Source organism: Oncorhynchus nerka, linkage group LG20, assembly GCF_034236695.1.
Source record: "Oncorhynchus nerka isolate Pitt River linkage group LG20, Oner_Uvic_2.0, whole genome shotgun sequence".
NCBI lineage: Eukaryota > Metazoa > Chordata > Actinopteri > Salmoniformes > Salmonidae > Oncorhynchus > Oncorhynchus nerka.
In genome coordinates this window covers 24,574,929-24,599,466 of record NC_088415.1, presented here as the reverse complement: position 1 = coordinate 24,599,466, position 24,538 = coordinate 24,574,929, and the positions used below count along the sequence as shown (strand labels likewise).

At 44.4% G+C, this 24,538-nt stretch overlaps 1 protein-coding gene across 1 annotated transcript in view; it reads left to right on the top strand.

Annotated features, from left to right (window-relative positions):
- LOC115102119 (cadherin-4-like) overlaps positions 1-24,538 on the top strand; it is a 555,321-nt gene that overhangs the window by 205,910 nt on the left and 324,873 nt on the right. Inside the window, exon 3 of the mRNA XM_029621715.2 lies at positions 23,018-23,041. Within this exon, the coding sequence (XP_029477575.2) occupies positions 23,018-23,041 (24 nt within the window). The remainder of the gene's footprint in view (positions 1-23,017; positions 23,042-24,538) is intronic.

The following is a 24,538-nucleotide window of genomic DNA, read 5'->3' as shown; positions in this document are numbered from 1 at the left end:
TCCTCTTCCATTTTTGTGGTAATGTTGAAATTAGTTGGTCGTAATTCTGGGTAGAGCCTACATTTTCATATATTTTTGTTAGCTGAATGTGTGACATAACTCCACCAGTCCTATTAATGATATAATTTACAAAGATTGTATATATATTTTTTAATCAATTATTATATTTGAATTTAACCACAATATTTGTTATATTATTTGTTCTGTCTTAAACTGAAATTGCGCTCACTGTTACCCCTAGTGGCCGTTTTCCACATCATCTCCCAGCATCCTCAGACAAGGATGGATGTGGAATACTGACTTGTACCACGAGTGACCTGGCTGTGTTGGCAGCATGTCATCCCTCATGGTGCTGAGGCTGGTATGATTGACAGGAGTGGATACAGGGCATTACAGTGTGACAGAGTGTCCTGATCCTCCGGCTGCCCCCGCATCACCACACGTCTCAAACACATCCCTCCGTCTCTCTCCTCTCTTTCCTCCACTCCCGTCATCTCTCTTAAACTCTCCATTCGTCTTTCATATTAATCTGCATCTCTGTCTTCATTTCATTCTCTCAAAGTGTCCGTTTTTTTTGTTTTTTTGCTATATATTTTTCTGATCACTCTTTATTTTTATCCTCGGTTTATGTTTTAGCTCGGTTTTAGTTTTCCCCAAGTTAAACTGTGTAGAAATAACCCTATTATTTTTGGCTGACATTAACGCGAGGCTAGTGTCAAATGTACATTTGTTGTCAATTTCGGCCTGCGATCTGTTATTTTCAAACTGTTGCACAAGGACTGGCAATTTACCTGTCTTATAATCACTCACTTGCGCTCAGGGGTGGGAGGGGTGGAAATATTTGAAGTGTGTCCTTAAAAACATGATCAAAAGTGTTAATTTCAGGGACGCTGTAATACGAGGTTGGTTATGGTGTAGTGAACACGAGTCATCATGGTTACGTGATGAGGTAACCCTGCCTGCAAACCTCAGAACCCGTGTCTGCCCTCTGCTCAAGAGGAGATTTCCTATTGGTCTAATGGTCTAAGACGGTGTTTGCTCCCATGGGAGACCCGGGTTTGAATCCTGCATTGTACAATGGCATGAACTTTGACAGCAGAAACGCAACGTATCCAGCCATGACAAACACTGCCCATTATGTGCATGGAACACAATTTGAAGCAACCACATATTTAGGCATGGAGCACATTCTGATTGGCCAGTGATGGGTTAAGCATTGACACACCTGTAACTTATTTATTCATCAAAACCCAGCCCTTTCCCGTCACCGCCAGCACTCTGCCCCTCATTCTTGGTTGTGAAAATAGCACAAATATGTTTTGACCCACGCTTAGATTTACCATTAGGTTTGTCTGTCTGTCTGTCTGTCTGTCTGTCTGTCTGTCTGTCTGTCTGTCTGTCTGTCTGTCTGTCTGTCTGTCTGTCTGTCTGTCTGTCTCTCATCTTGACTCAGAGGGATGATTGTTTTTTTCTCACCTCACTCAGTAAAAAAAATCTAGTTGTTTCAACTAAATAGTATTAAATAACTGGTTCCGTTTCCTTCTTTTTGTTTACTCAACTTTGTGGTTGGTCCAAACTTAGCTACAACACGAGAAAACGTAGGCAACAAATATTTGTTTGCTCAAAATGTCTCATATGGTAATTCAACTAGAAATTATTATTTGGGCATCTTACCTAAAAAAAAGGCTTTCAGAGCTAGTTACACACACAGTGCTACAATGTTTTCGAATTGCATAATTGACATAAATGATTACATTGTGCATGTTAATTTATACAGTCATTAATATTCAACATGTCCTCACCTGGGATTTGAACTTTTGGTTCACAGCATTCCAATCTTCCTGCTACGCCACCATGTGTGTGTCAGTAACTGATTTCACCTGTATTGCTCCACTTTGCACTTCAAAGTAAATGTCAGCTTGTGTTAGTAGTACAAATGTATCATAGTGATTAAGGAGTAACATTAAAACAGAATAAATTGCTCCACCAACATTAGACAACTGTACAGAAAAAAACTAAAATTGCTTAAATAAGAAAATCTAATCAATGATGAGAGAATAGTCAGATAAACTGATCATTGACACAGCCATGATGGCGTAGCAGGAACATTAGCGTAGCCATGAACCAAGAGGCTGTAAATTCAAATCCCAGGTGAGGACATGCTGAATAATAATGACTGTAGAAATGAACATGCACAATGTAATAATGTCTTTTAACCTGTGTCTAATATGTATATTGCGAACATTGTATCCTAAAAGCACTGTGTGTAACCAGCTGCACATCCTTTGCTAGTTAAGATGCCAAAATAATCATTTATAGTTGAATGAACATGTGAGACAAGTTGAGCAAACACATCATTTTAAATTGACTGAAGTTGGAAATAAAGTTTGGGCCAACACTTTTTTTTTCAGGTAACACTTGGACCTAAAAGTTGTGTAAACTAAACAAAGTCTTAGGAACCATTTACTTAATAATAATAATTTGAAGCAACTGCATATGTGGGTGTGTTTTTCTGGTGCAGCGCTGACCTGTGCCCCTGACCTTCAGGAAAGCAGTGGTAATGAAACCTAATGATACAATGGCATCAGTGCTAATTAACACAGCAGCAGCTTGTGTCTGTGTGTCACAGGAGAAATGTGTCATGCTACTCTGCTAGATGGTAATTACCCAGTGTCTCATCCTCCATTGCATCAGTGTCACTGTCTCCATTGCATGAGTGTCCTATTAGTGTACGAGTCCATAGGGGTTAGTGAAAAGTGTCACATTCACAGCAATGAAACACACACACACACACACACACACACACACACACACACACACACACACATTATACAGCTCATCAATGCATACTGACATAAAATACATTTAAATCAGCTCAACATATATCACTACACTTCAAGGGCATTGCTTAGATGAATACATACATATATTTAAAATGTTTTACTCATGATCAGACAGTGGACAAGATTAGACCATCTAAAGGATATAGGCTACGTTTGGCCCTTTTCCCTGTTGATATGGATTAGATAACGAAAATAATTGGTGACTATTTATGCCTTATTCAGATCATATTTAAGTAATGTGTTGTTGCTTTTACATTACCAGAAATGTCCATGGAATGTTTCAAGAGCGTATGAAGTATCACTGATAGCGTTATTGTTCCCCTATCAAACACTATTTGGGATTGAGGATAACTGAGGCCTTTGTTGTTCCCCTATCAAACACTATCTGGGATTGAGGATAACTGAGGCCTTTATTGACTAGAAACATGGAAATGGGTTGGAGGCGCCTGAAGAGCTTACTGACCTAAAGCATAATACCCTATATTAAGTAAAGTGGACACACTTAACTATTGTTTTCGCATCAGATAATATATTTTTATTGCGAGAAACAGAGGGTTTATCATGGCTATGAGGGAGGTGGGTTTGGGCTTAGAGGATTCAAGAGCATTTTGAAAAGAGTCATTATACATGAAGCAAAGTAGCCACTCTTAACTATTATTCCTTGTTAATGATCTAATAAGGGAAGGCTTATCTTGCCGCTCATCACCACTGATTCAGGGGTAAAAAGAGGAAAAAATAAACACAAATCATGTTAAAAGCACCTCTGGGCCTCATCATTTCATCATAGTCCACAGTGCAGCCAGTAGTCTTCTCTGAACCCAGCAGACATACGGACAGACTTTCAATAATACTACTATGGATGAGGAGAGATATGAGGATGGAGAAGAGGGTGGAGATGCTTTGGTAGTTGGCAGGGCTGGAAGAATAGGAGGAACATGAGGCTGGCAGTGGGTAAAGAGGAGGAGTGGATGAAACAAAGAGAAATAGGAGTCTGGCATAAGGTTTGGTTGAGGAGAGATGAGTAGGGGGGGGGGGGGGGGGTGTACCATTTGATCAGCGGGTGATGGAGATTACTGATGGAAGAGGGCTTTGACTGAAGGTCAAATCGGAAGCCCTGGCATTTTCAGCTGCATTTGTCACAGGGGAGAGAATAAATAAAGTTAAGTGCATCTTGTTTATTATCTCGGCTTTCTCTCATTGTGTACGGAGAAAAGCAGAAAGAGAGATAAAGAGAGGCAGAAGGGATTGCTGCCATTAGATGATTCAGACTCAGCTAAGTAGGATTTGGGTAGTCTCCTGGTATTTATTATTAGAAAAAGAAAGGGGGGGAAAGTTGGCATTCCCTCATCTGATTACCTCATTCCTTCATCTGAATTTTTAATGACAGATTTGATTTGATGGAGAAAGAAAACATTATTTTCATTTTATTATTTCCCCCGAATGGCAGTACAGCTTTTTTTCTAGGAAGTATTCCCTCAGGCCAGTATCTGAAGGTGCAGTACAAGTCTATAGTACTGTATTATGGCCTTATATTTTTGTCTGTCTCTATGTCTAGCTCCATCCTCCACACTGATAGGCTGAAGGGCATCACACTGTCCCTGCTCCAATATCCCACCAGACTGGCTGGAACACAGTCACCCGTCTGGTGCTGGAGCCATGTGTGTGTGTGTGTGTGTGTGTGTGTGTGTGTGTGTGTGTGCCTTTGCATTGGTGTGCGTTTGTGCATGCATGTGTGTGTGAGGGGGTCATTCTCCCCCCAGGCAGGGCAGAGTGCCCGTGGCCATACGACCTGACTGCCCAGCCTCTAATATCTGATCAAGGACCATCTGCTGTTGGTGCGAGACACACTCTCTCTCTCTTCCCCTGTCTCTTTCTGACCTCTCCAAGGAGAGGAAAATTAGACTATCAGGACACCATTAGAATAGCCCTGGCCACATTAGAAAGGACATGTTACAGGAGGTATTTAGATTACTCCCATTATGCTGCTATTTATTTATTATAGGCTATTTATTTGGAAGATTCTCTCTCTCTCTCTTTCCCCCTTGCAGTGCATGCTGGGAGTTTTTGGGAGTTTGGTGTGGAGGGCTCTGTCCTAACTAACTTTCTTGATTATTTTCATGGTATTTTCTTTCAAATGTATTTTGTATGGTGGAAGGTTAATGCACTATTTGTTTTAGCGGTATCCACAGGTTTTTAAAAAAGTTAGGGTGGAAGAGGACAGAGTAACTTTCCTTGGGTTTGGAAGGTGTGGTGTGCACGATATCTTCTCAGTTTAGCGCGGAGGAAACACTGTCGATACGGCATGGATTCAGGTGTGTTCCTGAGAATGGAGATAAAGTGGAGGAGGTTTTGCTTGCAGTTGGTGAACAGGTAGAAGCTGAACTTATACATTCTGCTTCTAGAATGAACAAAGCTGTGGTTGTGTTCATGAGCAAATTTGGTTGGTAGGCTAATTGCTCGTGGAATATTTATAAGGGGTGTGTTGGTGCCAATTTCACCTCTCTCTACCCCTTTGACAAGAGTGGTAGTTGTAAATTTGGTTCCGTTTATTACGGATGATCAATTCAGAAAAGAGCTGAGTCGTTTTGGTAAGTTTGCTAGCGTTTTTTTCAGGCAGATGCCGTTAAGCACGTTGTTTTGTTCCGGAGGCAAGTGTTTATGTTTCTGAATAACAATGAGCAACAGCTAAATGTGCATTATAAAGTGAGGCATGGGGAGGGGCTCAGATAGATAGCACAGATAGTCTATTTGTTTTGAGTGTGGGGATTTGGGGCATAAGAGCTTTGTGTGCCCACATAAAGGCCATAGACAAGGTGAGGGCACAAGCACCAGTGGGGGAAATCGAGGTCAAAGTGCAGGGGGTAATGAGATGCAGACAGCAGAGGCTTGGTATGGTCATGCCAGGGATGGTTGTGTAGATGAGGCTGGGCCTAGTCATGCAAGAGATTGTGGTGTAGATGAGGCTGGGCCTAGTCAGGCTAGAGATGGTGGGGTAGCTGAGGATAGGTCTAGTCATGCTAGACATGGTGGTGTAGCTGAGGCTGGGTCTAGTCATGCTAGACATGGTGGTGTAGCTGAGGCTGGGTCTAGTCATGCTATGGATGGTGGTGTAGATGATGCTGGGCCTAGTCATGCTATGGAGGGTGGTGTAGCTGAGGCTGGGTCTAGTCATGCTATGGAGGGTGGTGTAGATGAGGCTGGGTCTAGTCATGCTATGGATGGTGGTGTAGATGAGACTGGGTCTAGTCATGCTATGGAGGGTGGTGTAGATGAGACTGGGTCTAGTCATGCTATGGAGGGTGGTGTAGATGAGGCTGGGTCTAGTCATGCTATGGATGGTGGTGTAGATGATGCTGGGCCTAGTCATGCTATGGAGGGTGGTGTAGATGAGGCTGGGTCTAGTCATGCTATGGAGGGTGGTGTAGATGAGACTGGGTCTAGTCATGCTATGGAGGGTGGTGTAGATGAGACTGGGTCTAGTCATGCTATGGAGGGTGGTGTAGATGAGACTGGGTCTAGTCATGCTATGGAGGATGAGGCCCGTTCTAGTCATGTTATGCTAGTGGATGAGGAGAGTTTATTGGGGAAGTGTAAGAGACTAGGGGGAGAGGAAGAGGGTGTCAAGCGGAAAAGGAAAAGGGGTGTGGTTAAAGGCACCATGGAAACGTTGCCTGTTGCTGTGGGGGTGGAGGCCCTGACCAGAGAGGAAGGGCAGGTGGTCAGGATGGGAGATGAGGAGGAAAGTGAGTCTGAGGAAGAGGATGAGGAGTTATTTTTTTCAGACTCCTCTTCAATGGGTCCGGTGCTGACAGCCAGTCAGGCAGAGGGGTCAAAGTACACTTTGAGAGAATTGACAAGGTTCCTGAATGAGACCAAGGGGAAAAAAGTTAATCTTAAGTTGTTTTTTTCTAATCCGAGAAAGTTTGTAAGATCAGTACAACATGCTCTGAAAAATGAGGGGCATGGTGTCGTCTCACCCAGGAAACGGTTTAGGTTGAGGAAGTGGGTCACAACAGTGCATAAAGGTCGACCTTCAGACACTGTTTAGATGTATAGTTTCTTTCTGACACTGGGGCTATTGGTCTCTTTCTTTGCTGGCTTTTCTCCCACTTCTTATGGAGACTTCGGGTAGACTCGCTCAATATAAATGGCGCCAGAGATGCGGGAAAGAGGAGTGTGCTGGGTGAATATGTAAAACAAAAATAGTACAGGTGTTGTTTCTGCAGGAGACGCATAGTGATGAGTTGAATGATGTCGATTGGGGGCTCTTTGTACCAGGTCTGTCTGTAAAACTTTGCTCCTCGAAGGTGTGTAGGGGTAGGCTGCTTGTTGTAAAAGCAGAAATCAACAACATGGGTTTTGTCTTTATAAATGTGTATGTGCCTAACACAGCGAGAGCGAGGGGGGTTCTATTTGGGTGTCTTAGACAGGAGTTCTCACAGGTAGCGTCTGAGGAGGCGCTGGGGGTCGGAGGGGACTGGAACTGTACAATGAAGAGCGGGATGGTTAAGGGACATCATGAATCAGTTCGGCCTAGTGGATGTTTGGAGAGCTAAACATCCCAACACAAGGCAGTATACATGGGTGAATGTTTTTGGGGCTAGGGTGAGTGCAGACCGACTTGATCGGTTTTACATGTCCAGAAATCAGAGCAATAGGCTGTTGGGCGCTACCATTCTACCAGTGGGGTTTTCGCATCACCACATAACCATGGCTTGGCTGTCTATTTCACCAGGGCCCCGGCAGGCATCCTACTGGAAGTTTAATATAAAGCTCTTACAAGATGATACTTTTTGCTCAGGTTTCCAGACCTTTTGGGAAAGGTGGGGGCAGCGAAGAGAGGAGTATGAGTCTCTGAGTCAATGGTGGGATGTGGGGAAAGTCCAAATTCGGCTTTTCTGTCAACAGTACACAGCTCTCACATCCTCAGAGGCTAGGAGAGTATTGGGGGAACTAGTGCGTAGTATTAGTGAGATGGTGGGGCAAGGCAATGTAGGACTCCAGGCTAATTTAGCTGAATTACGTAGGGACCTGGGCAGTTTTTTCCAGGTTAAAGCAAAGGGAGCACTTGTAAGAGCTAGGTTATCCATGCTCAAGGAGATGGATGCTCCCAGCTCCTACTTCTTTGGTTTGGAAAGACAGAATGGTGAAGCCAAGGGTAAGCATTTTCTATGGCTGTCTGATGGGCGGGTGACCTCTGTGGTGGGAGAGATGCGGGGGCAAACTGTGGAGTTTTATACTGAGTTGTATTGGGCAGAAATGTGTGATCCTATTTGTGCTCAAGGCTTGTTCACAGGACTCCCTAAGCTCTCTCTGGCACAGAGGGATGACATGGACATTCCTCTGTTGTCCCATGAACTGGCAGAGGCCGTAACCCAGATGTCCCCCGGTCGTGTCCCGGTGGAGTGGAGTCGAGTTTTATAAAAAAAAGTCTGGGGAATAATTGGATTGGACTTCTTTTGCGTGTTGCGTGAATGCGTCGGGGTAGGAGAGTTGCCGATGAGCTGCCATCGGGCGGCTCTGACTCTCCTGCTCAAAAAAGGGGACTTGTGTGAACTTAAGAACTGGAGGCATGTGGCATTACTCTGTACGGACTACAAGATATTTGCCAAGGTCATCTCTAACCGACTGAAGTCCCATCTGGACTCGATAGTACATAAGGCCCAAACTTATTGTGTACTGGAACACTCAATCACGGATAAGTTGTTCTTAGTCAGGGACATGTTGGACTTGTCGAGAGGTTCTAATGTGAACTTTGGACTGGTCTCTTTAGATCAAGAGTGGACCATGTCTTTTGATAGAATGGACCATGAGTTTCTGTTTAATGTGATGTTTGAGTTTGGGAAGAGTGTTTTGACCTGTGTGAAGCTGTTGTATGCTGGGGCGTCATGTATGGTCAAGGTGGGAGGGGGGCTCAGTAGGCCAGTCTGGGTGTGACGGGGCATTAGAGGGCATCCTTGTCTATCTGGGCAGTTATACACACTAGCCATTAAGCCTTTTTTGGGCCTGCTACACAGGAGACTACAGGGAGTGTGCTGGACAGGCATGGGTGTGGTGACAGGCATAGCAGTGTCAGCATATGCAGATGATGTTTCTGTGATGGTCAGGATATGCAGGCATTAGAGACCAGTCTGAAGGTGTACGACGTAGCTTCCTCAGCTAAGGTAAACTGGAGCAAGATCAAAGCTCTGTTATGTGGGGCATGGAGGGGATAGGGCCCCCCCTCTTCTTCTAGGGGGTTTGCAGTGGGGTTGAGAAGGGCTTAAAGTGTTGGGGGTGTACCTGGGCTCAGAGAGGTGGGTCAGGAAGAACTGGGAGGGACTGTCACAGGCAGTGGTGTCAAGACTGGCCAGGTGGAGGTGGCTCCTGTCCCAAGTCTCATATAGAGGGAGGGTGCTGATAATCAACAACCTTGTGGCATCTTCCCTGTGGCATAAACTGGCTGTCAGACCTGCAACGCAAGCTGGTGGACTTCTTCTGGTCGGGCCATCACTGGCTGAAGGCAGCAGTGTTGTACATGATCGTCCACGAAGGAGGACAGGGCCTGGTGAAACTGGAGAGCAGGATGGCTGCTTTCAGACTAAAGGCGGTGCAGAGACTGCTGTACCATGCTGATGTTGGCTGGAGGGAGCCAGCATGTGCGCTGCTGAGGAGAGCTGGCGGATTAGGGTTGGACCGGCAGCTGTTCCTCATGAAGCTGGAGAGGCTGAGTACAGCAGGTCTCTCAGATTTTTACTCTGCAGTGCTGAGGGCCTGGCAGCTGCTAAGGCCCATACAAGAAAGGGGTGTGGAGCCTGGGCTGTGGGTGTGGGAGGAACCGATCTTCCACAACCCAGCCATCCCTTTGAGATCGGTTCAGTCGGCCACCCTGCAGAGGCAACTGATAGAGGTAAAGTCCTCTACAACCTCTGCGTTAAGGTAAGGAACATTAGGAGCCTAACAGGAGTGAAGGCACATCAGTGGCAGGGGACATGTGGGGCGTAGAGTATGGTGGGTTTTAGATGGAGGGGGCTTTACAAACCCCCAGTACCAAAGAGGTCAGGGGACCTCCAGTGGAGGGTTCTTCATGGAGCCCTGGCCACTATAACAGCTGGTTGGTACGGGTTCGGGCAGTGGTGTCCTTCCTGTATTATGAAAGAAACTGTGATTCATGTGTTTTCTGTGTGCACCAGGTTAATGCCTTTAATGTCTCTGTTAGAATGTCTGTGTGAGAGGTTGGGGGTGGTTTTTACTGTTGAGATGTTTATAATGGGGTACAGGTATCCGATTAAGGAGAAGGCCAAATGTGTTTTGTTGAATTTTCTGTTTGCTCAGGCAAAGTTAGCTATTTGGCAAACAAGGAGGAACAGGGTCAAAGGTGGGGGGTTAACAGACTCTTTACTATTGTTTAATGGGATGGTCTCTGCGTGCATTAGGGTAGAATTTGAGTTCTGTAGAATGATAAAAAGTGTGGAGATGTTTCAGGAGATATGGGGGGCTGTCTGTATAGCTGGGGAAGATGTATTGGATATATGGTTGTGGAAGTGGGAAGGTTTTTTGGTTATTGTGATGTGTGGTGTTTTGTGTCGTGTGGTAGAGGGAAAGGTGAGTATGGTACATGTATGCAGTATAGGATATATTTTGTTGTTTTATTTTTAGGGGGGGGGTGAGTTTTTAATGGAATGAGAATGTTTCATTAAAGAAAGACAAAAAGTCTCTTTCTCTCCATCAGCCTACCATGTCCAACATGTAATGTGACATCCCGCAGCTCTAAATCTTCACCTCCTAGAACCAGACAACTTGAATTGTGTTGAAGCTATTGGATTTGGTATATTTGTATTACTATTGACTGTGGCCAGTGACACATTGCTATCGATATTTACAGTCTGGGCTGTGGGTGAGAATGGAGAGATGTTCAGTGGGCGCACTGCAATTAGTTTGGAATTGGTTTTTATTTCAGTGCACCGGGCGCAGGCTGAATCTCAGGCCCCACACCTAAACGCCACTATTGTCACTGCAGTAAAGTGTGTTCAGCTGACAGGGGGAGTGAGTTAGTGTGTGTGCGTGTGTGTGTGTGAGAGAGAGAGAGTGCATTTTGAGGTACTGTAGTTGCCATATTGTGTGATTATTAGCTTCCTGGCTTGCCAAATTTAGTCTTTGCTTTCTCAAGAGGGTTCAATGCCACCTGTGAGAACAGAACAGTTACCTAGTGCGTAAAGCACCTCATTTAGCGTTGCAGCACTTTGTGTTTTCATTCCTCCTCCAAAGTAATAATTAATCCAGCTGAACCTGTGGCGCTAGCAAAATGTTTTCCATTTTCATTAATAGACAAGTCATTAGTACATAATGAGAGAGATTGCTGCTCTCTCCTCTCTACCCTGCGCTGTGCCGTACGTAAAGAGTGGAGCACAGAATACACAGCTGCATAACTTATTGCTAATTACTACGCTACTATGCTTTCTACTCTCCTGTTCTCTTCCTTTCTTAGAAAGAGGGAAGGCAGAGGCTTTTAAAGCATTTAGCTTTTTGAATAATAGATCATTGTAGGTTTTAGGGGGAGAGAGAAAAAAACTAATGTGATACAAAAAAGACATCTGTTACTAACAGCCACTTGCTTCATTTTGTATGTGATGCTTAGAGGCAAATTGGATTGTTCCTTTAGCGTTTCCAAGGGAGACAGTTGGTTATACTTGTATTTTATACATGAGCACTGATGTGTTGCTGCTTTGTTAGACAATAGAGTTGCTATATAAAAAAGTATATAAAAAACAAACAAATCATTAAACAATAAAAGGATGATAATTACAGCACCCCTGCCTCTGCTAACGACAGTACAGCCTGACAGCCATGAACACCGCACTCTCAAACGCCCCAGATTACCTCCATTCTCTGTGTGTGCTTTCAAAGAGCAAACACACTGCAAATAGCATCCACTACTCTTGACACACTCCAATCCACCAAAGACTGGGGGAAAATAATGAATGTGGAAGCTGCTGAAGCAGTCTCTACCCGAGGACCATCGACTCTGTGAACTCTCATCAGCGCTGTAATTTAGAGCTTCCTGTAGAAGGTGACATCTTCCTGTTTGCGTGGGCTGCCTGCAGCCTGCTCTCTGTCAGTGGAGAATAACAGCAGTGCTGACCTTTCTCAGCAGACAAGGGGGGAAAGAGCAACATGCATTGGGTGGGATCATGACCCAACATCAGCAGCCTCTCCCTCTTGTCTTAACAAGCACACTAGCTACCACACCTAACTCATCCAGAGACACAGAGAGAAGACACACGCTACCTCTGTGAAAATAACTACATGAAATGGAGAATAAAAAGAGAGAGTGGGAAAACAAGTGGTCAAATGTCCTGTCATAAGAAGCATTGACATGGAGTAGAAATCTGCCTCAGCAAGCATGTAGCTGAACTAATGAATAAACATGTAAAAATAGAAGCAAAAGGTAAAGAGGACCTGTCTTGATACCAACAGTAATTGCCATGAGGCTGGGGGATATACAGTCTGTTTGTTGAAACAATCCTCCCACCATAGTGCATTGACACACCCAGACAGTGGTCTTTCACCTCAGAGACTAGCTACAACACACAAGGCACATTTTTGGCCTTCATTAGCAAAGATGTGATTAGCATGGATGTGACATCCCAAGATCTCAATCCAGAAGGCTCAGGAATGAACTAGAACCCCTGAGTGAGGCGGTGGGATCTTCCCCCAGTGGAAACCTGGCTAAAGAGGCTTATCGTATGGCTTTGTAGGGTCTTATAGGACTAGCCATGGTCATGAGAAGCAACGACACCATCACTCAACCCTATCGGATTCATTCACTTTCAGGTCAGAGGTCAAGTGTGACCGGGGTCATGTGGCTTACTGTGTGTTCATAACTGGCAGTAATGTTGTATCAACATGGCCAAGTTCACTCAGGTAGAACGAGGGTGATTTAGCAACACAAACCGCAGTGTAGGAATTGATCCTAATTACATTAAGCTTCAATATATCAATGATGCTTAATTATCTGAGGACAGCTGCGTTTCCTTATGCCCACAGTCCTGTACATGCCCCTGACACACACACACACAAACACGCTTTGTCTTCATTTGTCTGGATGAAGTGGTGATTAGCTGTGAAGATTCCTCAGTTCATGATGAGTATAAAATCAAAACCAATTTCTGTCTTTAATTAAAGGTATTCCCAGGGCAACCTCTTATAAGTCCGTAACATAAAGAGGTCAATAGGAGACAGCTTTCCAATGCACTCTAATTCAATTACACTGTATCAGGATGTATAGGGGGACCCGCACCAACAGCAGATAGTCCTTGATCAGATATTAGAGGCTGGGCAGTCAGGTCGTATGGCCACGGGCACTCTGCCCTGCCTGGGGGGAGAATGACCCCCTCACACACACATGCATGCACAAATGCACACCAATGCAAAGGCATGCACACACACGCACACACACACACACACACACACACACACACAGTAACGAAATGCTATAAACATACCACCATTAAAAAGCAGCACTTTTCAAGGGCTGCAAAGGAGAAACTTGCCCTTGTTTCAGTATGGTAGCAACTAGCAGCACTATATTATAATCAAAACACATGGAACTGGTTGCACCAGCTGCATCTCACGTTTCCCCACTATCAACAGCATGGGGCTGGGCTGCTTCAGATAGAACCAGCTGCATCTCACGTTTCCCCACTATCAACAGCATGGGGCTGGGCTGCTTCAGATAGAACCAGCTGCATCTCACGTTTCCCCACTATCAACAGCATGGGGCTGGGCTGCTTCAGATAGAACCAGCTGCATCTCACGTTTCCCCACTATCAACAGCATGGGGCTGGGCTGCTTCAGATAGAACCAGCTGCATCTCACGTTTCCCCACTATCAACAGCATGGGGCTGGGCTGCTTCAGATAGAACCAGCTGCATCTCACATTTCCCCACTATCAACAGCATGGGGCTGGGCTGCTTCAGATAGAACCAGCTGCATCTCACGTTTCCCCACTATCAACAGCATGGGGCTGGGCTGCTTCAGATAGAACCAGCTGCATCTCACGTTTCCCCACTATCAACAGTATGGGGCTGGGCTGCTTCAGATAGAACCAGCTGCATCTCACGTTTCCCCACTATCAACAGCATGGGGCTGGGCTGCTTCAGATAGAACCAGCTGCATCTCACGTTTCCCCACTATCAACAGCATGGGGCTGGGGCTCAGATAGGCTGCATCTCAGATAGAACCAGCTGCATCTCACGTTTCCCCACTATCAACAGCATGGGGCTGGGCTGCTTCAGATAGAACCAGCTGCATCTCACATTTCCCCACTATCAACAGCATGGGGCTGGGCTGCTTCAGATAGAACCAGCTGCATCTCACGTTTCCCCACTATCAACAGCATGGGGCTGGGCTGCTTCAGATAGAACCAGCTGCATCTCACGTTTCCCCACTATCAACAGCATGGGGCTGGGCTGCTTCAGATAGAACCAGCTGCATTGACCACACGCTGTCCTCTGGACACACACACATGCATCAACAAACACATGCATGCACATACACACACACACACAGACACACAGAGACAAACACCAACACACTTCCAGCTGCACGCTAGCTGCTGCTGCCCAGCTGTGTGCTCATGCTGTGTGTATCGTGGGAAGCCCCAGGAAGCCCCAGCTGCCCTCTCATTAAGTGCTTCTGGGAGTCAAAGACAGGAGAGGGGAATGGAGGAAGCAGAAAGGAGGGGAGTGGGCACAAGGGTAGAAAGAGAAGAGGGGAGCTAGAGAGAAGGGAGCAAGGGGACATGAGAAGGAAAAGAGGGAAGAGGAGAAATCAGAGAGGAGAAGAAAGATAAATAACAGAGAGGGGATGACAGGGAGAAAATAGATGCAGGGAAGACGAGAGAGGGCGAAGAGTAGGAGGGAGAGAAAGAGATTCACACCCTCAGCGGTGAAAGGCTATTTTGAGGCTTCTGTCCCCTTTGGTGATGTATGCCCATAAAATGATGTCTGCAGGGCGCTCTCACAACAAGGAGAGATAGAACTTCTCACTTCTGGACAGTCTGACTCTTTTACACTCCTCCAGCAACCCTTGAAAACACAACAACCCAGCGCTCCAATGCGGCTGACTGGTGTTAGTCCTGGGAGAGATTCGTTCTCAGGTGTGTCCACAGTCTTATTTTTCTCTCACTGCTTCAATTTGATACATTCCAGCTACATCTCCATATTGCATTCCAGAGAGAGAGAGAGAGAGAGAGAGTGTGCTTCTCTTGAAAGGGGTTTGAAACATTATTATTCAGACCTCATGGTTTTGCTCTATGAGTTTCGGAACGACTCAGAGAAGAGATATTTGTGAGGCCACTTTTACTACACTTGAATCTAATCTCACATTCATGAACAATAACCATTTCAACAATAGCCTTGAGTAACCTACTGCAGGCAGTAAGGCAAGCCAATATAGGCCATGACTGAGTTGCAATCCCAGTTGACAATGAATATTACTCAATTATGTTATTTATTTGAATTATTTTGTAGTTGTTCATAAGTAATATGCTCATTAAAATGTATAGATTTCTAGATGCATATAAATCCCTAGATGTGAATGGCTGATCAGTGTTGTAAATGTCAACACAAGTGTTCCTGTCAATGCCTGATTAGCTGTTTAGGTCAAGCACAATGTTAGACCATCATCCTGTGTCGTATATCTTGCCATTATAGTACCCAAAAGACAAGAAACAAAACATTGAATCTTCATAAACGTTCATACTATTTCTGTGTCTCTCCTCTCTGAGAAAAAAGGAGAACGAAAGACAAACAGGGAAAGGGGAAAAAATATATTGAGAATTACAACTTAGTCCTTTGTTTCACCACTGCCTTTGGTGTCCCCATGCATGCAATCCATATCAGGCCTGGCATTACCTGAGCTTGCATAAACCTGCTGCAGAGTAGGATAGACTGGGATCACTGTATTGACGAATAGCCTTATTTGCATAATACCCAACCACAGGAGGCTAGTAGTGGGCGTCAAAATGCCACACACATATTCACTGGAATTTAGCCTCGAAATCAATTTAAGCCACCGGCGACACAGGCAAGAAACCAGCCAATCGATGGTCTGAGGGGAAAAAGAGCTTTACCTTTCAAACAGCCTAATATCAATCTGTATACAAGAGGCCGTCGAAAGGCTTTATTATGCAACGTATTGACGTGTGTTAAGAAGGAAAAAGTGTTAGTCATCTATCATTGTCAGCTGCTGCTGGTAAAGCAAACTATCGTTACAGCACTATTTCTTTCGTCAGGAAGCTTCGGAAGTCGGAAGTTCATATATACCTTAGCCAAATACATTTAAACTCAGTTTTTCACAATTCCTGACATTTAATCCTAGTAAAATTTCCCTGTCTTAGGTCAGTTAGGATCACCACATTATTTTAAGAATGTGAAATGTCAAAATAATAGTGGAGCAAATGATTTATTTCAGCTTTTATTTCTTTCATCACATTCCCAGTGGGTCAGAAGTTTACATACACTCAATTAGTATTTGTTAGCATTGCCTTTAAATTGTATAACTTGGGTCAAATGTTTCGGGTAGCCTTCCACAAGCTTCCCACAATAAGTTGGGTGAATTTTGGCCGATTCCTCCTGACAGAGCTGATGTATCTGAGTCAGGTTTGTAGACCTCCTCGCTCACATACACTTTTTCAGTTCTGCCCACAAATTTTCTATGGGATTGAGGTCAGGGCTTTGTGATGGCCACTCCAATACCTTGACTTTGTTGTCCTTAAGCCATTTTGCCACAACTTTGGAAGTATGCTTGGGGTCATTGTCCATTTGGAAGACCCATTTGCGACCAAGCTTTAACTTCCTGACTGATGTCTTGAGATGTTGCTTCAATATATCCACGTAATTTTCCAACGTCATTATGCCATCTATTTTGTGAAGTGCACCAGTCCAGTTCTGTCCTGTTCTGGGATTGATTTGCACCTTTCGCATTAAAGTATGTTCATCTTTAGGAGACAGAACGCGTCTCCTTCCTGAGCGGTATGACGGATGCTTGGTCCCATGGTGTTTATTCTTGCGTACTATTGTTTGTACAGATGAACATGGTACATGGGCATGGTACCTTCAGGAGTTTGGAAATTGCTCCCAAGGATGCACCAGACTTGTGGAGGTCTACAATGTTCTTTCTGACATCTTGGCTGATTTCTTTTGATTTTCCCATGATGTCAAGCAAAGAGGCACTGTGTTTGAAGGTAGGCCTTGAAATACATCCACAGGTACACCTCCAATTGACTATGTCAATTAGCCTATCAGAAGCTTCTAAAGTCATGACATCATTTTCTGGAATTTTCCAAGCTGTTTAAAGGCACAGTCAACTTAGTGTATGTAAACTTCTGACCCACTGCAATTGTGATACAGTGAATTATAAGTGAAATAATGTCACGTTCTGACCTTTATTTCCTTTGTTTTGTCGTTATTTAGTATGGTCAGGGCGTGAGTTGGTTATTCACGTTACGTTTATTGTTTTGTATTTTAGTGTTCAGTTTGTCTTTAAAATTAAATATCATGAACACTTACCACGCCGCATCTTGGTCCAATCCATACTACACCTCCTCTTGGGACGAAGAGGAGGAAAACCATTTCAAATAATCTGTCTGTAAACAATTGTTGGAAAAAGTACTTGTGTCATGCACAAAGTAGATGTCCTAACCGACTTGCCAAAACTATAGTTTGTTAACAAGAAATTGGTGGAGTGGTGAAAAACGAGTTTGAATGACTTTAACCTGTGTGTCTGTAAACTTCCGACTTCAACTGTATATTTATATATATAAATATATATATGCTACCTTTCAAAAGTTTGGGGTCACTTAGACATTTCTTTGTTTTCCATGAAAATATACATTAGTTGCAAAATGAATAGGAAAAATAGTCAAGATGTTGACAAGGTTATAAATAATTATTTTTATTGAAATAATAATTGTGTCCTTCAAACTTTGCTTTCATCAAATAATCCTCCATTTGCGGCAATCACAGCCTTGTAGACTTTCGGCATTCTAGTTGTCATTTTGTTGAGGTAATCTGAAATGATTTCACCCCATGCTTCCTGAAGCACCTCCCACAAGTTGGATTGGCTTGATGGGCACTTCTTACTTACCGTATAGTCAAGCTGCTCCCACAACAGCTCAATAGGGTTGAGATCTGGTGACTGTGCTGGCCACTCCATTGTAGACAGAATACCAGCTAACGGCTTCTTCCATAAATAGTTCTTGCATAGTTTGGAGCTGTGCTAATGGTCATTGTCCTGCTGTAGGAGGAAATTGGCTCTAATTAAGTGCAGTCCACAGGGTATGGCATATTGTTGCAAAATGGAGTGATAGCCTTCCTTCTTCAAGATCCCTTTTACCCTGTTCAAATCTCCCACATTACCACCACCAAAGCACCACCAGACCATCACATTGCCTCCACCATAGTTGACAGATTCTGTCAAGCACGCCTCCAGCATCTTTTCATTTTTTTCTGTCTGAGAATGTTCTTCTTTGTGATGCGAACACCTCAACAGATTTGTCTGTCCATAACACTTTTTTGCAATCTTCCTCTGTCCAGTGTCTGTGTTCTTTTGCCCGTCTTAATCTTCTATTTTTATTGGCCAGTCTGATATATGGCTTTTTTTGCAACTATGCCTAGAAGGCCAGTATCCCGGAGTCACCTCTTCACTGTTGACTCCTCTTTCTATTCTGGTTAGAGCCAGTTTGCGCTGTTCTGTGAAGAGAGTAGTACACAGAGTTGTTCGAGATTTTCAGTTTCTTGGCAATTTCTTGCATGGAATAACCTTAATTTCTCAGAACAAGAATAGACTGACGAGTTTCAGAAGAAAGTATTTTGTTTCTGGACATTTTGATCCTGTAATCGAACCCACAAATGCTGATGCTCCAGATACTCAACTAGTCTAAAGAAGGCCAGTTAAATTGCTTCTTAAATTAGCACAACCGTTTTTAGCTGTGCTAACATAATTGCAAAAGGGTTTTCTAATGATCAATTAGCCTTTTTAAAATGATAAACTTGGATTAGCTAACACAACATGCCATTGGAACACAGGAGTGATGGTTGCTGATAATGGGCCTCTGTACACCTATGTAGATATTCCATTTCCAGCTACAATAGCCATTTAAAACATTAACAATGTCTACACTGTATTTTTTATCAAGTTGCTGTTATTTTAATGGACAAAAAAATTGCTTTTTTTTTTCAAAAACAAGGACATTTCTAAGTGACCACAAACTTTTGAATTGCACTCAAGGCCATAAGCAAACAGGAAAACGCTAATGTTAAATGTGCAACCAGAGGAAGTAAAAACTCTAGACCACCTTTACTCCACACACAGAAATGAGTACAAAGCTCACCCTCCATTTGGCAAATCTGACCATAATTCTATCCTCCTAATTTCTGCTTACAAGCAAACACTAAAACAGGTTAGCACCAGTGACTTGGTCAGAAGTGGTCAGATGACGCAGATGCTAAGCTACAGGACTGTTCTTCTGATGGCATTGAGGAGTACACCACATCAGTCACTGGCTTCAACAATAAGTGCTTCAATGATGCTGTCCCCACAGTGACCATATGTACATACCCCAACCAGAAGCCATGGATTACAGGTAACATCTGCAGTGAGCTAAAGGGTAGAGCTGCCGCTTTCAAGGAGGCGGACTCTAACCCGGACGCTTATAAGAAATCCCCTCAGACGAACAATGAAACAGGCAGGGTGTCAATACTGGACTAAGATTGAATCGCACTACATCGCTCCGACGCTTGTCGGATGTGTCAGGACTTGTTAGCTATAACAGACTACAAGTGACATGAGCCTACCAGAAAAGCTAAATTACTTCTATGCTCGATTCGAGGCAAGCAACACTGAAGCATGCATGACAGCATCCGCTGTTCCGAACGACTGTTTGACTACTATCTCCATAGCCGATGTGAGTAAGACCTTTTAACAGTTCAACATTCACAAGGCCACAGGGCCAGACGGATTACCAGGACGTGTACTCCGAGCATGCGCTGACCAACTGGCAGTGTCTTCACTGACATTTTCAACCCCTTCCTGTCCGAGTCTGTAATACCAACATGTTTCAAGCAGACCACCAGACCACCACATCTGTATCCATGAAGTGCTTAAAAAGGCTGGTCATGGCTCACATCAACACCATTATCCCAGAAACCCTAACCCACTCCAATTTGCATACCGCCCCAACAGATCCACAGATCCATGACGCAATCTCTATTGCACTCCACACTGCACTTTCCCACTGGGACAAATGGAACACCTACCTGAGAATGCTATTCATTGACTACAGCTCAGCGTTCAACACCATAGTGCCCTCAAAGCTCATCAATAAGCTAAGGACCCTGGGACTAAACATCTCCTTCTGCAACTGGATCCTGGGCTTCCTGATGGGCCACTCCCAGGTGGTAAGGGTTTGTAACAACACATCTGCCACGCTGATCCTCAACACGGGGTCCCTCAGGGGTGCATGTTCAGTCCCCTCCTGTACTCGCTGTTCACCCACGACTGCATGGCCAGGCACAACTCCAACACCATCATTAAGTTTGCCGATGCACAACAGCGGTATGCCTCATCATCAACAAGACAGCCTATGGGTGGTGGTCAGAGACCTGGTCGTGTGGTGCCAGGATAACAACCTCTCCCTCAACGTTAACAAGACAAAGGAGATGATTGTGGACTAGAGGAAAAGGAGGACCGTGCAGATCCCCATTCTCATTAACAGGGCTGTAGTGGAGCAGGTTGAGAGCTTTAAGTTCTTTGGTGTCCACATCACCAACAGACTATCATGGTTCAAACACACCAAGACAGTGGTGAAGAGGGCACGACAAAGCCTATTCCCCCTCAGGAGACTGAAAAGATGGGTCCTCGTATCATCAAAAGGTTCTACAGCTACAGGTTGCATCAATGCCTGGTATGGCAACTGCTCGGCCTCTGACCGCAAGGCACTACAGAGGGTAGTGCGTACAGCCCAGTACATCACTGGGGCCTAGATTCCTGCCATCCAGGACCTCTATACTAGGCCTTGTCAGAGGAAGGCCCTAAAATATTGTCAAAGACTCCTGCCACCCTAGTACCGGAGCGCCAAGTCTAGGTCCAAAAGGCTTCTATACAGCTTCTACCCCCAAGCCATAATTCTCCTGAACAGCTAGTCAAATGGCTACCCAAACTATTTGCATTGTGTGTGTGTGTGTGTGTGTGTGTGTGTGGGTGTGTGTGTGTGTGTGTGTGTGTGTGTGTGTGTGTGTGTGTCCCACCCCTCTTTTACACTGCTGTTACTCCCTGGTTATTATCTATGATTTATTATCTATGAGCAGTCACTTTAAACTTACATTTCCATATTACCTCAATTACCTCGACTAACCTGTGCCCCTGCACATTGACTCTGTATCGGTACCCCCTGTTTATAGCGCCTCTACTGTTATTTTACTGCTGCTCTTTAACTATTTGTTATTTTTATTTAACACTTATTTTTCTTAAAACTGCGTTGTTGGTTAAGGGCTTGTAAGCATTTCACTGTAAGGTCTACAACTGTTGTATTCAGCGCATGTGACAAATACAATTGGATTTGATCTATTTTTCTCTCCTTCTCCCATATCTCTCTCTGTGGGAATGGTAGATAAGGCCTGGGAAGGTTGTTAGGAGGGAGACAGACAGGCATGCAGACAGCCCCCTGATAAAGTGTGCTTGCCAGAACCTCTCTATCTGGCATGCTCTCTCCCTCTCTTTTAGTTGTAATTGAAGGTGATTGAATTTGCTCTGTTGGCCTGCGTCAACAGAGTCTCATGTTCAATTATTGAGAATGGCAAAATTAGTTTGAAAGGTTAGGACTCTTTCCCATGTTTTCCCATATCCCTTTCATTGAGGGATTGGCTAGATATAACAAACTTCAGATAGAAGTCTTACTGTTTCATTCTAGATGTGTAGACCTTTTATCAACTGCACTCAGGGCTACACGGTTTCTCCAATGGAGACGGCAGAGTTGGCATGATAGGATGCGGTATGGCACCAGAACATGCCAACACCAACTGTACCAGTTTGCAGAGGATTTTCTCTCCAGCGAGGGCCATCCCACTGCTGTGAAGCTACAGTAACAGACAGTCAGACCCATGTAATAACCAGCTGGGAAATATTGGCCCAAATCCTCCTGAACACCTCACCAAACAAAAAGCAGCAAGCCGTTATCTTCCACCCAATCCCACGCCGCGCTGCTTTGATCTACACCGACGCCACAATGGAGGCCATTTTTATTATTTTTCTGGCAATTAGGCAAAGCAGTAGATTATCTCCCTTTCAGCCCAACCTCTCTCCCTAATCCACCCGTATTCAATTATAACAGGCCTCCCCTGTCTGCGGCCGTTTGGGCTACTAGCTCGTCCGGCCAGTACACAAATCCGTTTAAGGATTTGGACTTCCGAGATTGCAACAGAAAAACGTATTTATTTTCGCATTCCTCATGACTTTTCAAGTCTATTAAATAAAAATGAAACTTTGGGAGCTTCCAAACAGTGTTGTGGTAAATATTTTATGAGAACAATAAGGTAAATGTCCCTCCTGTTGTCGTGACACTTAATACAAGAGTGCCTCTACAACCCTCCCACTAAAAAAAAATCATGATTTCATCCACAAAAGAATGTGGATTGTGTTCTCACAAAGCCAAGATGTTAATGCTTTACTTATTCAAAATCTCCACTCACAGTAACTTGTATGATGGATTGCAGTTGACTGGGAATTTCATGCATTCTCTGCTCTTCACTCTCTAGGCCTCCATTTCTTTGTCTTGGTGGGATAGATCAGAAAGAATCTCCTTCTGTCAGTCTCTTCTTCTCTCTTTCTCTCTTTCTCCATCTCTCTTCCCCTCTCCATCTTAATCCCTCCCTCCCTCTCAGGATGGTTGAAAGGCAGCTACTGTGTGTGTGTGTTGAAGTGGAGTGGTTGTGCTGTTGGAGGGATGAGATGAAAGACCCCCTGACTGTGTTCTAACAGCCCCCTTCTGTTTACCCTTCTGGGCCACGGCGTTGTTCCCCTCCACGCGAATCACTGACTGATGCTGTCATCTCCGCCATTTGATGGTTCTCAGAGACAACAGCCTGTCAACCGCTAACACACTCCTCTCTTTTCTCTCTCCCTTTCATCTGCAGATTCCACCGTGTCATCTCCGAAAGGTAAATCAACACACAATCAGTCACCTGTGTCCTTCTGCTGTTTGAGACGTGGTGTGTGTGCGCATGTGTGTGCGCGTGTGTGCAGCAGCAGCTGTGTGTTTGTTCTCAACTACTGTTTATCAACACTTATACCTAAGGTGTTGGGGATGTGAAGTCAAGGTTACTGTTGTGGCGCTGATACCATTGTTGCCATACACCCACCCATACATTATAGCCAATTGCATTGCTCCATACATTACATTAGTAATATTTAATCCACACTATTTGCATCACTGATGACTCAGACTCTCAGTTTTCCCCATCTCCAGTCCTCCAGTACCCCCAACAGTACATATTTTTGCACACTTCATTCAACTCATCGAGGGCTTGATGATTAGTTGACAAGTTGAATCAGGTGTGCTTCTCTAGGGTTACAACACAAATGTGTGCTGTTGAGGGTACTGGAGGACTGGAGTTGGGAAACACTGGGTCATAGCATATACTGTAGGTAAAGCCTTGTGTATGTTAATGTGTGGGTGGACGGCAGAGAGAGTGATTGTGTTTCTCAGTATACCTGGGAGGTGGGGTAGGGTTGGTTGGGGGGGAGGGGCTGTCTGTCGGGCTGTTTTGATGGGGGGGGGGATAATGATCAGAGTAGAAGCTGACATTGTGAATAGCTCCGGGGGGCTCGTTCTGAGTGGCAGCACGGTGCAGGTTTATGCATCAGGACGTTTCATCCCTTTACTCTGTGTAATGAAGATGACGGCGGAGGGCATGTCGTAGCCCGCATCCTGTGTTATTGCACCGGTGGAGAGGACAATATACAATCAGTCGTGCTACTTTACAGTTGATAAACTTGACTTTGTTCAAACTTTGTTTTTAATGAAGTTATTGTTGTTTTTACTGCAATAGTGTGAAGGGAGGTAGCATCTTTTTTTTCTCGAGAGGGAATATTTTCTTGTTAACTCCTTAACATTGTCATGACGTTGGCCTGGGGGTAGGTTTATGAAGTCATAAATACCTCTCCCCCCTTTTTCCTCTCTCTACCCTACTGATGTTACATTTGAAAACCCTTTGGTTAACATAGAGATTCTGGGAACATCAGAAGGTGGGGGAAAATTAACTATATTCTGGTAATCCGACCAATTGAACATATGCAGTGGTACTTAATGAATATGATGTCAGTTCGGTTTTCATCTGAGACATTCTCATCAATGATAGGATGACATAAACTCTACAGTGGAAAGTCTACACATCAGAGTTATCGGTTTCACATGGAATTGTTGTTCAATTTAAATGTTTGAATTTGAAATGATTCATGATGGGATGAAATGTGATTTTAGCTTCTAAAATGTGAGAATTGGGTTTTCATAAGGTTAGGGCTCTGCTCAATCAGTGGCCCGCCCCTGTGAAGAGTCATGGGTAATAAAACTTTTCAGACAAACCGTTCTCGCTCCACTATCTAAAGCCTTGACGAAAATGGAACCTCCTGTTACGAGGATGTGAGGACGACGGTCC